Below are 18242 nucleotides of genomic sequence, written 5' to 3' on the forward strand. Positions count from 1 at the left end.
TGTTTGTGTTTTTAAGGGACTATTCCTTTGAGCTTAATAAATAATGTTTAATAGTAAGGAGAAATAAAAATGCCTAAATTAAGTCATTTCTAGAATCTATTCTATTACGCACAGGAGCCAGAAGCATGACTGCAGATTATAACTGACAGAGTCGAGTCCTGAAGCACCTACAAAAAATGCTAACTGGTTACTTTTACACACTAAACTGTCTACACATTGGTAAATGGGCTGTTTCTCTCACAAATAAAAACAGCTTTATACTGTAAGGTTACAATCCTACAATAGTTCAGAGAAAACCCCAACAATCGGATGCTTCCTATGAGCAAGCACTTGGCGACAGTGGGAAGGAAAAACTCCCTTTTGCATCATGGGAGTCCCCCAGCAGCCTACACCTACTGCAGCATAACTAAGTGAGGATTCAGGGTGGGGCTGGTTCTGCACAAGAGGGGTGTGGAAGCTGAAGGCTCCGCCTCCCATTCTACTTTTAAATACTCTAGGAACAACAAGTAAACCTGCAGCGTGAGAGCGAAGTGCTCTGTTGGGGTGATATGGTTTTAAGATGTCTTTAAGCTGGAGCCTGATTATTCAAGACTGTGTATGTGCAGAGAAAGACTTTCTGGATTTAACAGGGAGCCAATGAAGAGAGTAAAAGGAATTACTAGTAACTAATAAAACTACTAACCAGATAATCGACCCCTGTGGGAGTTTACAGTTATTTTAATTATTAAAATAATAAGTTCATAAACTATTTTATGAAAAAAATTGTGAAGGCATTGTAAAGAAGCGTTGCAAATGTACAAACGCTAAAAGGTGATATTTACTAACTGTATGTTTGGGAGGAGAAGGTTTAAACGGCACATTTACCTTGTAGGAAGGCAAAAAGCAGAGCACACCCTTGGCCATGACCTGGCAGACGTGGAGCAGCAGGCCACCCACTTCATCCTGGAAGGCATACGTCTCTGTGTTCTGAAAGGTGGCACAGAGCTTCCTGCCTTGAGGTCCTGTGCCAACAGTGCCCACCCAAACCTGCAGAGGCCAGACATATTTCTTATCAAAGACACAAATGTGACGCACTGTTCCACTCTCATGTGTGCTGCTTGATTAGTGTGCTAATTTATCAAAGGTCAGCTTGTCAGCATTCTCTGTAATCGTATTAAGAAGATCCACAATAAATCAAGTGTGCTCCAATTTGTTAGGTTACGCTGACATCTGCTGGACAAAAGTGGAACAGCGGAAGTGGAGAAAAGACATTGTAAAGTCTTGTTTAGTCGTAGCACGCTATCATTAAATTAGAGCGGAGGTCAGAAAGCCTTGTGGAGCCTCTCACGACATATTTTTTCATAATGAGGTTTATGGGTAAACCCACTCACCTGAGACTTATTGATCACATGGTTGGCCTCCAGCTGGATGGAGAATTTCACACCAAGTTCAGAGGAAAAGGAGTCCATGGGTGACAGGGTTCCAGAGGTCAGCACAATGCTGTGCACAGACCCACTCAGGTCAGAAAAAGCCTTGGAGGTTCAAACACAGAGAGAGATCATGTATGCACGGCCAAAACACCTGATGTGATGGACAAACTGGTAATCCTTCTTTCATTAAAGTTATGGCTTTTTCCTGTGTGTAGCCTCAGTAATCAGTTATCAATCGGACCCTAAGTCAGCCAAGTTGACTGTCTCACCACAGCAGGGTTAAGGCACCAGAAGCTCAGTGTCAGGACTTCAGCCTTGACCCGGACAGTCTGGCGTCTATTACGTGGCCGAGCTATAAAGCCCTGGGCGTCGGGGACATTGGGGGGAACCTGGTTTGTCCAAGCATAGCTCTTCTGCAGAGCAACACGATAGTCGTCAGCAAATCTACAAACACACACAGAACAAGTGATTAAACCTTTAAACCAGAACAAGAAGGATTCATCTATGGCAGCGGCATCACTTAGCTCACATCCAGAGTGTGTGTCTGACCTGCAGCTGTCTCTGAAGAGGAAGTCGAGCACCATGAAGAGGTTTTTGAGCACAGTTGCAGTAGCTGGGCTGATGGTTGGAATCTGCACCACGTCTTCTCTCCCATTAACGACTCCAGCACGCTCCTCCTTCTCCAAGACTGCTGCCAGGTTTTGCTGTCACACAGAAAACGCAAGAACGGAACAGTGTTGGTGAATGGTGAATGGTAGAAACTCTTCTGAATGAAGAGAATAAATTAGCAGATAACCACAGAACCAATCAGGTACGTCATGTTTGAAAGTATTCGGGTCTGGGATGGGTATCACTGATGCAGACACTTATCAGTACCCCTACTCAAACTGTTGTCCACATGCTGGAGTTAAATAAAGACAAAGCAGTGCTAATGGTTACTTCAGACATATTGGCAAACTTAGATTGCTTTTTTTTTTTGCCCATTTTTCAACACCCAGCGTGCTGATAAGAGACAGCAGGGTCGGCTGGTGCCCGTAGCCAAGTTTACAAACATCTGCAAAATTTGAATATGCATGGCAAATGAAGCCACATCAGCCCCTCTGCACAGAGGAAAACAAAGATCCATCCATTTTATATTCAGCATTTTAAATATTTGTCGTAAAGAGAGCCCACTCTTCTGTCCTGTCACTGTGAGTGGAGAGCAGACTGTGAACACACAGACGCTTCAAACACGACAGCCTGGCAATGTTAGCTTCACCATTATTACAGGATGTTCTATGTTAGTTTGGTACTGCCCATTCTGGTCGATATGCTGTGCGTACCTTCAGAATGCTGAAGGTGTCTGCAGTGATGCCCAAAGTGTGAAAGATGCCCACTATATCCTTCCCACTCCAGACTTTACCGGCAGTCTCATAGCCGCGCTCAGACATCAGGCTTTGGCTCTCCTGGATCCAGCTGGAGTGACAATCAAAAGACATCCTGAGTGTGCGTGCTCGCTCGCATTAGGATACGCAGAGAGAGAAATGCAGTCACTGACTTGATCAGACTGTAGCAGAAGCCCCTGAGCAGCTCGTGTTTGGAACGTCGGATGTTGTTGTTGACCATGCTGTCCAGCTCGTCTCTGGACATCAGCAGACTCTTGTAGTCCAGTGTGTAGCTGGCGCTCTCCCTCGCACAGTCCTCAATGTTATGGGCCTCATCCAGTACCACTATCTGGCCTTCCAGGTCAATCTCCATCTGGTGGAGATGGAAAGTAAGACAGAATCAGTGGTCTGCGATCTGGTTTGTTGGTGAGAGAAATTTACTCTAATTTATTTGAACAGTTTGAAATGTACACATTTAAAGTGATTCACAGGCAAATATCAGGGAAAACGGAACATGACGATCAGATATAGTAATAGTAGAAACTACAACAATGGTGTCATAGCTCTTTAATGTGCTGCCAAAGTTATAAGTGGATTCATTAACGTGCTGTAAAATTAAGTTGACTTTTGCCTCGTTTCCATGGTTTTACATACAAGTTAGTTTGAACGGAGTTTGCAACGTTACCACAGCCTGTAAAGCTTTTAAATAAAGGGGACAGGTTTCACCATCTTACATCTACAAATCCAAATCTGAGTTTGGACGTGGTCATGCTGATGAAGTTACTTGAACAAATATTTTTGCTGACAGTCCAAAGCTCCTGCTCTTCCAAACTCTACTCACACTTTCTCTGATCATTGGGTCCAGCAGGTAGTTATACGGACAGAAGATAATCCAGGCGCTCTGCATGAGTTCACGGGCAGCAAAGTAAGAGCACGAGCGAATCCGTTTGCCCAGAGTCACCAGGTCCTCAATGTCCCAGGCTGTCCGCAACCCATGGACATGTTGTAGAGTGTTCTGGTCCCGCATCCTCTGCACACCGTGGTAGTAGCGGCAGGACCTTCCCTGCAACGCACGCATAGTATTACAACAAGGTGTAACATCTCCTATATGTTACCAATTCAAAGGTTCATTTTTAAAACTGGGACTGTAATTCATTGTAAGAGCCACAGCCCCTGGCAACGTATTGGGATCACTGGCTTTCTTGTTTCCAACAACCACATGTGACACAAAACTGTAAAAACTACTAAAAAATGAATAAAAATCTGATTTGAACTTGATTCTAATACTTTTACTTTTTCACAGCTACTCCACATAGTTACAATATCTAACATTTGTTGTATTTCTGTGTTGCTGTTCAGTCTCAAGTTTCCACTCTGTCCAGAGGGGACGTACAGAACTTCAGAGGCTGCCTCTGATCAGGTGTTCCAGCTATTGTAGCAGCTTAAATGTCCTCACTCATACAGTGAATGTAAGCGGCGTGTAAAGAAGCGCCATCTCATGTACCAGCCCTCAGTTACTGTCAGCGAAGCACGGCTTTCGACGTCCCACCCTGTCCTTCGTGAATTTGCAAAGGTAACCTCTGACACAATAATAAAATAATCTCTGGATGAAACAGCGCGGTGCTACGCTCGGACACTCTGCTGACACTGAGGCCTGTCTGCTGAAGGCGAGTTGGAGGATTAATGACCTCTCGAGCAGTCGGAGGGTGTTATGACTAACGATGGCATTAGCTGAACGATGAATCTCTGAGCGTGTGCAACATGGTAACCAGAGCCGACCCTGAGGTGATGAAGACACATTGTATCATTGACACACAGTAAGGGGTTAAGGCTGGGACAGTCATTTCATATGGGAAGCAAACACCTGCAACGACACTGTGATTGACTGCTTACAGCAGGCGCCTAAACTCTGCCCAGTAAGCGTACCACAAGCGTCTCATGCCTCTAAAAAGCATTTTCCACAGTGGCTCTGACAGAGTGTTAAAAAAGTGTTCTTGCTGCTCCTCTGGGTTGATACTGATGGCAATCTATGGAATTTCAAACAGGCATGGGCAGTGAGCTGCTAGCTTGTTGGAGCAACGACTGAATCTGCTTAACACATGTTGCAGGACAGTTAAGATTCACTGCGAGAGTCTGTGTGTGTGTTTGTGTGTGTGTCAGTGTTCATCCTCACATCCTTGGCCTCCAGCAGATCCTTGCAGCGTTCATTGCGGTTTGCGTGAGGCACCACGTCTGGGTTGACACAGGTGTGATCTCTGCTGGATAAGATGGTCATAGGCACGCCGCAGTAAAGGGTGCGCTTCAGCTCATGGGTGATCTGAGTTATCTGTTTATGTGTGCGAGTGCCAAAGAAGATCTTTGGAATCTTTCTTCTGCCATCTTTCTCTTTATCCTTCACGGCATCCTCGGTTGAAGCGCACGGGCACTGCGAGCAGGGTTCAGGAGCCTAGTGGGAGAAAATCGTATAAATACTAATACTTGGCACTTTTGTTTAACAGCATGAACCAGATGTTGCTTCAGGAACTGAAAAACATGCCAATGCCAACTGTTGCTTTATGGTAAATATCACTGGTCCACAGCAGAAATCAAAAGCCACTACTATCGCAGTCTTAAATCTCATTTTCTTGCCTTAATTCTGGATTTTCTGGAATAAATAAGACACATTTTCTTCTCCATCACTGCTTGCTTTGGCCTAATATTATGTATGTGAACATTTCCAATGAATTATGAGAAATATCACAACCAACTCGACACCGTTTTGCTCCTTTGATAAACACACAGGCAAGCATAAAGAATTTGCATCCATACACAAGGTGTCCTGTCACTTTTCACCAGGTGACCTTTTCTCTCTCTGAAAGATGATAGGTCACCATTGTGGTGGCTGAAAAAAATCTAATTGGCTGTCCGGCGGCGCGGTGGATCCTTTTTTTCCTCCGGGTCACAGGTGAAGTGTAGCCGGCATGGCTTATGAAACTGATCCTCTTTATGTGTTCGGCCGGTTTTTGTTCTTTTTTAAGTCATCTGATCTTTGATCACTCGCACATATAATGTAAAATCATTGGCTTCTCCGACCAGGAGAGTACAAATCATTATCAATGTTATCAGCCTTCAATATTAATCTAGTCTCACGGAGAATAAAGTTAAATGTAGCCCAGCGAACTGATGAAAAGCTGATTTACAAAAACATTTATATAATTCACTTAAATTCATTTATTTCTACCAGACTTTTTTCTTTAATAACATTTTGTAGTAGAAACATTTTCTGTGCTACATTTATTTTGAAACACCCCAGCTGAACACACAGGTTATGGAGATTATTAACATTATATTTTATTTATGTAGCAAAAGTTCACTAACTCAGCGGTCCCCAACCTTTTTTGCACCACGGACCGGTTCATGCCCGACAATATTTTCACGGACCGGCCTTTAAGGTGTCGCGGATAAATACAACAAAATGAAACTAGTACCGGTACCGAAAAAAAGAAGATTTATTCATAACACACGTGAAAAGACCCAGGAAAACCGAGTTAACGATAAAAACGATAACAAAATAACGCTGAAAACCGATAAAAACCCTGAAAACCAAACAGTTCACACCTGAGCCTCAACTCTCGCGGCCCGGTACCAAACGACTCACGGACCGGTACCGGTCCGAGGCCCGGGGGTTGGGGACCGCTGCTCTAACTGATCTCTTCCTAAAGAAGCAGCATCTCTTATTATAATTATGGGAGAGCCATTAGGTATTCATGTGTCATCTTCACGGCTCTCCACCATCATCCACCCTGAAACCATCAAACACATCTTTGTTCACTTCAGCAACATCAGAGGTGTTTCTGCTGGTCTTTAAAAAGTCTTATAGAGGATATGCAAAGTCTAAATTATATAAATTCATTAGTGCTAAAATGCTGAATGGTCTCATGCTCTGATCACCTGATCTGATTTGCAGCAGACGTCACAGTTGCTTAATATATATAAAATGCTAGGATCTAGAAATCTAGCTCATTTCCATCTCCGTGGTTATTTTCCTGGGCCCTACTACAGTAGCTTTGCATTTTTCCTGCATCATAATAAACCCTATTTATCTTATACTAAGCCTGGGTGGTGCTTCCATCCACCCTTAGTCTTTTAAACGTGTCTTCTTTTTTGCTGTAGTTCACAAACAAGGTTAGAACAGCAGCGTGCAGGGCAGTCTGAAGCTTTTGGCTTTTCTCAAACATGCTGTGTTTGATATGAGCATCCACTATTCTAATAATACACATAGTACATGAGAAAAAACAAAGAGAAGCAGAGCAGTTCTCTATACTCAGCCTGCAGTCCAGAGGAAGAGTATTTTATCCCTTCAATTCAGAATTAACAGAGGATGAAAAGCTCCGTGTTCACTGATTTCACACTGTGTTAATGAAGAAAGCTGTTTAAGGGCAGCAGAGATCTTTACTGACATGACAGCCTTTAAATTGTTAACCAGCTAACAGTATAAGACCAAAAGGTCATCGCTGATACAGACACCTTATCCACTACATGATATCATACTTTTCGTTAGCACAAAATAAATGAGGGCTAACGTGTTGAAGTCAGAGTTCTGTGCAAATTATATGAAGGATCCACGTAAGAATGACTGGTATGTGATGTCATGCGTTGCAGCTTATCACGAGGATGAGGAGGTAGCACTTCTGACGACAGACGAGCGGCTCCAGTTACCCGGCGGCTCAGATTTTCCTAACGTGTTTGCCCATCAAATATTACAATGTGTGTTGGAGTGCAGGCCAAAGAAAGCCCTGAGAGAGCCGCCTCTCAGAGTTAAGAGGGATAACGAGCCCTGAGCCCATGTGAAAAATAAACAGAGGTGCTGCGGGGCCCCAACACCAGTTCGAGTTACCTTTCTCTGCTGAAACAGTTACGCTCCACAGTCTGGGCCCCGGGCCCGATCACCTTACCTGCTGCTGCCACGTTAAATAGAGCCATCCAAATATCCTGCCCCAAGATGGCCAATAATTACTTATTCATTGGCAGGTGGGGGGAGGAGGGGTGGGCTGGAGCAGTGCAGAAGGGCTGGCTGATGAATAGAGGCCCTTGTGAAAAGCTGCAGCAGGAAACAGCTGACACAAGAGTATCCTTTTACGCGGCTGCCTCCTGAGATGCCAGGACAACAAGGCTTGAAGCCTGGCCCCACAGCCCAGAGCAGACACCCCCTAGAAAGGAATGCAGATAACTGGCAAAAAGGCCAAGAGGGGCACCAACCCTGCTCAGCAACAACAGCATAGTCCTGAACATGGTTCTCTTCTGAACCTGGAGCAGGTCCGTTGGTGTTACTCTGTGTGTGCCGCTACCTGCGGGAATACCCTCATGCTCATCAATGCTCTTACTAACATTGCATTTACAGGTACACTGCATGGCACAGAGGTACTTTCAGCTGCTTTGCTACACTAAGCCTGCAGGGCACACCTACTCTGCCAGGTGTAAGCGCACGCAGCAGCGAGAGCTCTGGAACTGACAGAACAGAGGTCAGCAGAGTTACCGAACACCTCCGAATATTCACAGGTAGGCTACTGTTGCTCTGCTCCCTGCCAACACCTGAGAGATGGAAATCTCACACTCCGGGGGGCCAGTCAGAGGGCACACAGGGGCTGCAGGCAGTTGATCACTGAGGTATCACTGGCGCCTCTCACTGGACGCCAATTTGCTCCTCATTCCACAGCTTTCGAGAGGCCTGGAATTCATTCCAGTAAGGGTGGTCTTCAATAGCAAATAACTCTGAAGACATGACACCCAACACCCCCGCCTCCCGATATGGCCACACCGTGCAGGTAGGGGCCCTGGCAAATACCTGCCCTCCAAAGCACCTGTTTATCCCTCGGGCGCAGTAACCAGCGGGTGAACCCCATTCAATATTTATCCCCGTGGCTTTCACAGATCAGCAGCCCAGGCGAGGCAAACCCTCTTAATTAAAACTGGAGCTTGCTTCAAAGGGCCCCATTCAGGCCGTCAGTCAGCGCTCACGGGACAAAAGAGCCCGGGTCACGTAGCCGCAGGGAAACCAGAGAAGGACGCACTTCTTCGTCTTCACTTTCCCTCCTCCTCTTTTTCCACCTCCCACCATCTGATCCCAGCCACACACCTGCGGCAGGTTACGATGAAGTTGTGAGAGTGTAACCACCTCTGCAAGCTGTGCTGCAGCATCCTAAAGCCAAGCACGTCTCAATCATTATGAGCAACTTGGTAGTCTGTCCAGACAGAACCTCCAGATATCCACTACTGATCACTTTTGTTTTTGCCCGTCCCGTTCACAATTATTGTCTGAAGGCCAAGAAAAATGCCCAACAGATTTGTTTTCCCAAGCAAAGCCATAATGATCCACCTGATTCATCTTTATTATTTATTTATTTATTTTTTACTTTGAAGTTATTACAATCTGAACAGTTATGACCGAGGGATGGGAAAGGGAAAGACGTAGACAAGAGAAGGTCAAGAAGAGGAGAGGGAAAGAAAAACAGAGGGGAAGAGGGACCGAGAGAAAAGATGGGAAAATCCACTGCTGGAAAAAAGAAGAAGAAAACAAACAAAAAAGAGAACAACACGGTAGGAAAACCGCAGCAATAAGCAAGATGAGCATAAGTATAGAGGCAGCAGCCAAGCAATATAGTGTGTCTGTGAACACCTGTGTGCGTGAGCGCGCTTGTACTCCAAAGGTTTCTACATGTAACGATCTAACAGTAGGTGTGGGGAGCCACAGCCCTGCCAGCGGACATGAAGCAGGCATGGAGGAGATCCTTTGAGAACATGCTGTGACTGGTTCTGCTTCACGCAGGACAGCGAGTAAAACTTCTCATTTGCAGGAGACGTCATAACTGCTGACTCATAAGAAATGCTCTGCATGGAGAAACTTGTTTTATCTTATTCTTCAATAAATTCAACACATTTCGAATATTCTCAGTAGAAGCAGCTAAAAGAAGCAATCAGTTTATTAATCAAAGTAAATTAATCAGCTACTATTTTAATAATCGTCTCAAAACTGTTTGGTTTTTTTTGCATCTTTTGTAACACAGTAGCTTGTTACATTTTTTACTAATATGACTTCACATACAGTAAAACTCTCCAAAATATATACCAACAAATATGACACAGGAGTGATGGTGTTGCTAGTTATTCAACTTCTGTTTGAACAGGTTGTTTCCCTTTTCAGCAGTTTGAACTGAAAGTTGGCCGTCTGACATGACAGCACTGATTTCCCTCATATTGTAAAACTGCAGACTTTTACAGACTCAACAACATGAAGGTAAACCAACAACGACGGCCTGTAATATTAATTATTCAGTCTGTTTATCCTTAATAGACCAACGACATAATACTACATAATGCTAAATACTACTGTTTCCTAGAGGGGTGTCACCATAACAATAACTAGGATCATGTCAACAACCCACCTACGATAACGCTGTAAATTCTAATTTTGTGAAGTCATTCGATTTAGACTCGGCACCACGCACTTTCATTTTCATGTTAACAGAAAAGATAAATACAACTAGATTTCTGATGAATTTGACTCGTGACTTTTTTGCCATTACTTTGTTGTTTTGTAATGTTTCAGTAGTATTGTATAGATACAATAGATATAGATATAGGAGAGCATTCCAGGTTGTGGGATGCTCTCCCTCCATCATTACGTTGCCTTGATTGTATTTATTCTTTTAAAAAGCAACTTAAGACTCATTTATTTAGATTGGCTTTTAATTAGATTTGTGCTGTGTTTTATTATTAATGTATTTTATGTATTTCTGTTTTATATTACTGCGAAGCACTTTGTGGTTTTTATCCTGTGAAAAGTGCTGTATAAATAAATTGATTTGATTTGATTTGATAGATATTACAACAAGTGTTTGGCCCATTTTAGTCTCTGTTATAAGACCCTGGTTTATAAAACGTTACATAAAAGGATCAGCGTAGTCTTGTATGCGCATGGATTCCTTACTCAGCTTTTCTGATAACTGCATTGCTGCAAAACTGTTCAGACAAGTTCAAAAGGTTATTTGTGATACTATCTATATATTACATTCCATAATACTGACAGATTTTCTTTCATTCATTAATTATGTTAGAGTCATTTTGTAGGGCTGACTGCTGATTACTAACTTTGTGTCTTTGAAAACAGGATGGTCCCCTGTTTATCCACATTAGAAATTTAATATGTTCAAATTCCTTTTTTTTGTGACACAAAAAGTTGATGGTACTCATATCCCTCCTCATGATTTCAATTCTTTTAAAGCCATTTGAAATAAAAACACACTTGACATGAAAACAGCAGTGAAAAGTACAGTACACACGCTGTTACATTTTCAGTTAGGCCGAAACAAGTTTGAGCCTCTGCCCACAATCTATCAATCTGGTGGAGTATACCGCCACCCAGTGGTGATGCTGATTATCTGAAAACCTCTAATATGATCGAAGCGAGAACAATACTAAAAATCCACCATAAGAGGGTCAGCCAGTGGCACCGTGTAGCAAACCTTTAACGCACAACTAACACCAGTGTAACGATGTCTCTGTGCCGTTTGTGTCAGGAAACAGTGAGCCAGCACACAGGCTGGATCTGTCTCACATACAGCATTTTCACAAAGCCTCTGCAACAGAACATCTCAACTATCAGGCTCTGGTACAGTTGTCACGATATGGGAATTTCAAACAGAGGAAAACACTCAATACCACGGGGAAGATCGTGACCCCATCCTGGAACAACAAAAGCTGAAGAAGTCATATCCTGACTAGTTAACCTGTTAATTTTCAACAGATTTTCTAAACTCACTAACAACTAATATTAGATTTAACAAAATAGGTATTTGAGATCAAGCTTGGGGGTTTTATTGATTTACAAATTGTTTAAATCATTTCATTACACATGGTGAAGTTAATTACTGTTTAAGTTACTGTAGAATTCAAAAGAAGAGCATTCATGACATTCGGTATTAGTTAAGCTAAATAAAGAAGATATAATAAGCAGAGCGCTCACTGACAGACTGCAGCGATCACAGGCTGCATTGTAAAAATGACCTCACAGGTGGCTACAACAAAATAGGAAACACACTTTAATAAATGAATGCAAAAGCAGAAAAATTAGAATTTGTCATACTGTCTACATCTGCCTGCAACCTCTCTCCCATCCACCAGTCCCACTGCTCCGCCTCAGTCTGCAGCTCTTTACGTCCTCGGCTCTGCTTTTGCTCTGATTGGTTCTCCACACTCTGAACTCTGCTCAGCTTCACTTCCCCTGCTGCTCTGCACAGCCAGCAACCCTCTGCTTCTCCACGTGTCCGTGATCCGCTCTGTCACAGCTCAATATTCCATCTGCCAGTCGTGCAGTTTGCAATAATTATTAATCTTTTACCTGACTAAAGACTCTTAGCGGCTATGTTAATAATAACAGATGGCTAATGTGGCTATCGGGTAATTGCTAATAGTTAAACGGCTAACGTTAACCCGTGTGCTGGTCAGGTTACCATTGATGATAACTGTTTAGTATTTTAATGTGATTGAAATGGGAGCTGATCTCTGAAATTCCACCTAAAGTGGTGTTCAGCGTTATGAACTTTAACTACTTCAGCTATTAGTGAGGAGAGGAACTGTGTGCCTGTCTGGATCGTACTCACGCAGGAAGTAGAGGAACAACCGGGAGCTTGGTGTTTCGTCTCGGCATTCCAACTCTGAGGTCCCGCTGGCTGGTTTTCCAGCTCCGGCTCATCATCTGTGAACACGACTCCCTTCTCCAGTCGCTGCCTTTTACGGCTCTGAGAAGCAAACACAGGAAAGTGACTTTACTGATCTGTGCATTTCTTATTCTAATGAAACCAGCACAGAAGCTGGTAATTTGTTCATCATCAGACGAACACAACTGCATACGATCACTGTTTAAATGTAATGCAGAGTAAATCTGGTGTTAGTGAACAACAGGCATCGGTGCCTACCGTGTTCTCTGCAGTGCGAATGCGTTTCCTGTCTTGTTGGAAGTCATCATCTTTCACACAGTCGGAGCTGAGAGATGCCTGGAACTTCTCTGACAGTCGAGAGGCTAGAGACTGTTTTCTTCTTTCTTCTTCTGGGAGAAGCACTAAAACACAGAAACAACACATGCAAATGGATGTTTTATATACAGTTAGTAAGATAATCTTCTACACTGGTTTAATAAAATGCTTTAAGTGTCACATGCCTCTGTGATGAGTCCTTTAACAACTGTGCCGTTGTTGGGAGGCACCTGTTGCTCCAAAACACTGGTGTTGGTTTTTAAGAGCTTAAATAATTTAACTAAATTAAATTGATGTAATTCGGACGCCAATCTCCTGGTTACAAATGTGTGAATTTCCTTTAAGCCCACCAAAAGGATTCTAATGAACATATTACTTTATAACTGAGCTAATGAGGATACATAGTGTCGACTGACTATATAACAAAAACATTGTAACTGTGAGTCCTTGTCATTCTAATGCCAAAGTGAAAGTTATGCCGAGGTTAGCTGGTCGTCGTTGTAGTTTTCCTCTGTATATGTCCTGCTGCTGCATTTCCAGATGACTTCATATAAAAACCAAAGTTAAGAGACAAATCTGGACTAATGGTCCTAGGGGTGGGTTTTGAGTATCGATTTTCCGATTAAAATCGATTCTAGCTTGAAATGTGATATCAATTCATTAAAATCCTGAATCGATTTTTAAATATACATTTATTTTGCCTGAAACGCCAGAATCTCAGGTTAAACCTCACAAACTTTCGACAGCCACCAAATAGCTAAAATGAGAGCAGGCACACGGACTCTGCACAAAGACAAACACAAAGCGCGGATGCGCCGACGCATCAGAATCAGTGAGGTGTCGGCTTTCCCGACGGCGTGTCCGACCGTGGACGTGCCGTCGGGGCTGAAAGCCGACAGCTCACAGATTCTGATGCGTCGGCGGGTCCGCGCTTTGTGTTTACGTCTTTTTTTGCGTTAGATTCTGAGTGGCAGGTTTTGTCTCTCCAACCATTCCCCCTGACTTTTCCTGTTTTGCTTCCACCACGGTAAAAGTCGCACTTCCTGCAGAGCTCTCTGTGTACTTCGAGAACAGTTTCCCATCTAAAAATCTGTTTTCTGCATTATTCGCTTGCTTATTACGCACCAGTCTACCGTTATGTACAGCGCTGTCGGCCACTGTTTTATTTTTTATTTTTTTAATTTAACTGACTTCCAACAAGAAAGTCGTAATAAAATAACTTTGCACTGCTTCACTTCAGCAGCATCAGGTAATGTTTATATGTTGATTCATGGTTTTCTTCAGTTTTTCGTTCTACTGCAGAATATTTTTAAGGTTAGCTGCTATAAAAAGCCAGGCCAGGAAAATCTCCTTCATGTTTTTCTGTGTTTTATCCTCAGTTACTTTGACACAAAGGTATCTGCTGTGATGCTCACACCTCTGATGAAGTCTCACAAGTGTCAGCTGTCTTTTTATAGATATAAAAATATGGATATGTGCTGATAAATGCTCAGAATTATAATATTTCTGACTGTCTGAGGCAAAATTTCCCCGATTCAAATCAAATCAAATCGTGGATCGAACCAAATCGATTGTAGAAATCAGTGGCGACACCCAGCCCTAAATGGCAGTAAGTGAAAGGGTGATTTAATTAAGGACATGTTCAAATATCAGTCATCCTTGGAACTGTTGTGATTGATTGGATAGTCTGTGCAAGGAGAGACACACCCACTCTCACTCCTATTTATTTATTTTGCCCACAGAAATAACATTACTAATGCCAGAATTTCAGATTTGCTCGTCTGAATTTCTACTCGAATGCCCCTTAAAGACGGACTTTAAGTCAGAGCAGCCCAACCAGCCCCAATTTAACAATCAAAGATAGTGGCAGTGGACATAAACACTAGTAAAACTGTGAACCGTATCTGTGCCGACACAAATAAGCCATACACAGAGCACTGACCGGGTTCTGCAACAACGTTTTTAAGGACAAAAAACAAACGCTGCACTGTGTAACATAAAACTACAGGTGATCAACAGCTAACTATGAGATAATCAAGTGACTAGTGGCTGCAGGTAACATTGTAACAACAGTAGTACAGGTTCAGGTGCTGTATGTTTCACAACTAAAACCCAGGTCTACTTACTGGGTTCTTGTGCTGAAGTCGACGGCTGAGCCGTGTCTTTAGAGGGTGACACAGTGAGGTCCACAACAGCATGTTTGTCTGCTGCTGTTGCCTTGTTCCTGCTGGATTTGCTGTGACACCCACACTTGCAAGAGGTGGGGGAGTCGGACTTCTGGCTCTTGTCTGGACCGGTGCTTCCTCCTTCCTGCAGTTTGGCTATAATCCGACAGTGAAACAGAGAACTGTCAGTAACATTGACCCTGAGTGGCTATTAGTTTTTTGGGTATAAGAAAAAAGGAAATTATACTTACAAGAAAACAGTAAGAACAAAAGAAATGAGTCAGTGGTTAAACTAAAGTCTTAATTTACCCATTTTGCTCAATATTTTTATCACATGAATCATAATTTAAAATAATCCGTACTGATCTTAATCCATTGTTTGAAATAAGTCATTTTAGCTCCCTCATCATTACCTTTAATCTAATATTGTTTTAATAGGCTGCCAATCATAAACAAGAGGTATAAACACCAAATCGGTGGGGCTTCTATACTCACAGCCAGAGCTATGAGCGGCTCTGGCACCACAAAGAGTTAAGAGCAGAAAAACTTTAAGACTGGAGCAGTTTAAATATGACAGAAAAAGCAGATTTCACTGTATAGATAAAGTGCAAGTATATCATCCAACTTGAATTTTACATGTACATGCACTCAGTCATACCGGGCTTACCAAACTGTGCATGCTGCCAACCCAGAGCTGAACAAAGCAACGCCAAGCTCTTTCCACTTCCAGTTGGAGACTCTAGTAAACAGTACTGCCCTGTGTTCAAACCTCGTACAATCTACAAAACAACAGAGAAGAGCTAAGTTAAAACATACAAAGCTGAAGTGAACAACAATGAAATGTCCACTACAGCCACGGTTTATGCTCCACATTATAATGTTCAGGGTGATTTTTTATTTTTTTAACCAGTTATCACGTTCCCTGCGAGCTAATGTGAATCTGAGATTAGGATCTTGGAGGACTGTACAGGAGTATGTCTAGGATGGGTGAAAACCTCCCTTCGCCTATCGCAAGGGAAACATGTTATTAAGCTTGCAGGTGTAGCAGTCTGTTTGCTTTGTGCAAAGGGTACATGTGACTGTGCAACCATACCAAACTTTATGAAGAACTTAAGGAGAAGACCCAAACTTACATTTTCAAAATGCAAATACATACATAAGTCAGACAAAGGAACAGCGAGGTTTGCAGGATCATAGTAGAAACTATGCTATGATTGCATGTTGTGTATTTAGCTTATAATAAAGTGGCTTTCCTGTAAAAATTGTTTTGATATCCAAACTTTAAAAAAAAAAAATCAAGAAAAAAAACACATTACTAAATAATAATGTATAATGAACGGTACTAGTAGTGAGTCAGATCACAGCAGACTGGTTTTTTTTGGTAAAATATTTTAATAATGTAGTGAAGCAGTGCATCAGGAGGTGAGCGTCATTTAATCAGCATTAAGTGTGGTTTTGAGTTTTTTCATGACCAGAGACATTAAAAGAAAGACACGTGTAGCCTGGCACAGCCTCTGTCACTGCACAAGCAAGCACAGATGGATGCGACTCACTAAATTCATCATAGCCAGCTGGGATGGGTAAGCCTTGCAGGGGAAGTGGATCTTCACCCCTCCAATGGTGTACTCCACCGGTGATGAAGTCATGTTCGCCTGTCCCGACAAAAGTTCAGAGTAACACGAGTTAGGTGTGTAAGGTACAGTAACATACAACTAACGCACTATGAGGTAGCCTGCAGTAGTTACACTATTCCTTCTGTCTGAAGATGTCACCCAGATAGGTGAAGCTGGAGAAAGTGGTGCGTTAGCTTGAACGTTTTTGCTCGAATACCAAGCAAGAGCTAATACTACGAGTTCCACCATTACTGTACTACTAGAGTATCCCATGGTTACACTGGTCACGCCTGTCACTAAAGACATACATTTGCATATTTGTAAACAAAAAAGCAAAATATACAGCTGTTTACATTTACTTTACTTACTGTGATTCTTCCCGCTCTCACAAATCACGCTAAGGATCCGGACAGGAAGTCGGCTACATTGCACATTAAAACTTCACGCGAAAGCTTTCAAAATAAAACTGGTATTGGAAAAGATCACGAAACATGTTGTACGTTAAAGGCCCATTTGCTCTATATTCTTTTGACATGTTAACTTATACAATTCTCAGAAGCTAGGCAACGTTAAAAATACGTGTACAATAGTGTGTACAATAATGTAAATTCATCCCGCTATTTTACGCTTTTATTATGAATAGTTAGCGCTGACCAGTGATTGCAACTTATGTGGATACAAAACACCGGAAATTACGTTAGTAAACATTAGCGCCGTTGACTGGAGAGTCACGTTGTTATTCCCGGAAGTTTAGCGGGCAATTGGAAAAAGTGAAAGTAGGCCGACGGTGCTGCATTTCAGTAGTGATCAATAAATGCATTGATCTGCAATAACTTGTATACCAGAGTGGAGTACATGTAGTTAAATCTATGTATATCTAACTATTATATAATATTCAATAATCAGTGATAGCTTCTTGACATATTTAAGCTTTAGTTACCACATTTCTTTTACCATACTTACCTTATTTATTATTTTTTAAATATTGCATGCTAACCAGCAGCAGTCACAACTTAATATTTATTGTTGTCATTTTGATTGAATAGAATAAATTTGGCTAATATTTCAATCGATAATGTTTCCATGTTTTTAAGAGTTGTTTTTTCTTACAAAGTAGCATCAGGGCCCCATTAATAAATATAGGTATAAATGATCATTTTGAGAATACACTCGAAATTTCAATACTAAGATTGAAATACTATTTTGAGATATAAGCTGAAAAATATTTTCAGAGTAAAGTCCAAATAATAGTTTCAGAATAAAATTCAAATGTGGAAATTAAAGCCTTCTACAAAATGCCTTGTGTAGATGCGATGGTGAAATTGAACTTCATAATCGGTTTTAGTCAAAGGAAATGATTTCTCTTTTAGCGCATCAACACAGTGTGGTGATAAATATAATGACATTGAATAGGTGGTGCAGAAAGTTGGAACTGTTCAGAAGGAAAAACCACAAAACCCTGGAAGAGTTGGAGAGATTTGTACAAAATGAAATGGCTGACAATGGGCAGATGCAAGGACACTGATGGTAACACCCTTGTACAAAAAAGAGGATGTGTGTTGAACCACAAACTCATCTACACAACGCATTTTATAGAAGGTATAGGAACCGTGAAGGTCATTTGGCTTGAAGCAACAACTCAAAATAGTATTTCGAGTTTAACCTTTTTTCTGAATGTGAT

The 18242-nt window shown here is 42.1% G+C and overlaps 1 protein-coding gene across 1 annotated transcript in view; it reads right to left on the reverse strand.

The window, feature by feature from the left end:
* The window catches only part of brip1 (BRCA1 interacting helicase 1), a 43293-nt gene extending 26247 nt beyond the window's left edge, over positions 1-17046 (reverse strand). Inside the window, 14 exon segments of the mRNA XM_084950856.1 lie at positions 865-1026; positions 1371-1511; positions 1679-1853; positions 1959-2113; positions 2732-2864; positions 2947-3146; positions 3615-3836; positions 4947-5219; positions 12412-12549; positions 12727-12869; positions 14910-15104; positions 15616-15727; positions 16502-16600; positions 16930-17046. Coding sequence (XP_084806982.1) covers positions 865-1026; positions 1371-1511; positions 1679-1853; positions 1959-2113; positions 2732-2864; positions 2947-3146; positions 3615-3836; positions 4947-5219; positions 12412-12549; positions 12727-12869; positions 14910-15104; positions 15616-15727; positions 16502-16594 — 2142 coding nt within the window. The 5' untranslated portion in view covers positions 16595-16600; positions 16930-17046.
* Positions 17047-18242: the final 1196 nt, after the last annotated feature.

The sequence above is a fragment of the Perissodus microlepis genome, chromosome 14 (genome assembly GCF_051167445.1).
Source record: "Perissodus microlepis isolate ML-2025 ecotype Zambia chromosome 14, ASM5116744v1, whole genome shotgun sequence".
In the NCBI taxonomy this organism is placed as follows: Eukaryota; Metazoa; Chordata; class Actinopteri; order Cichliformes; family Cichlidae; genus Perissodus; species Perissodus microlepis.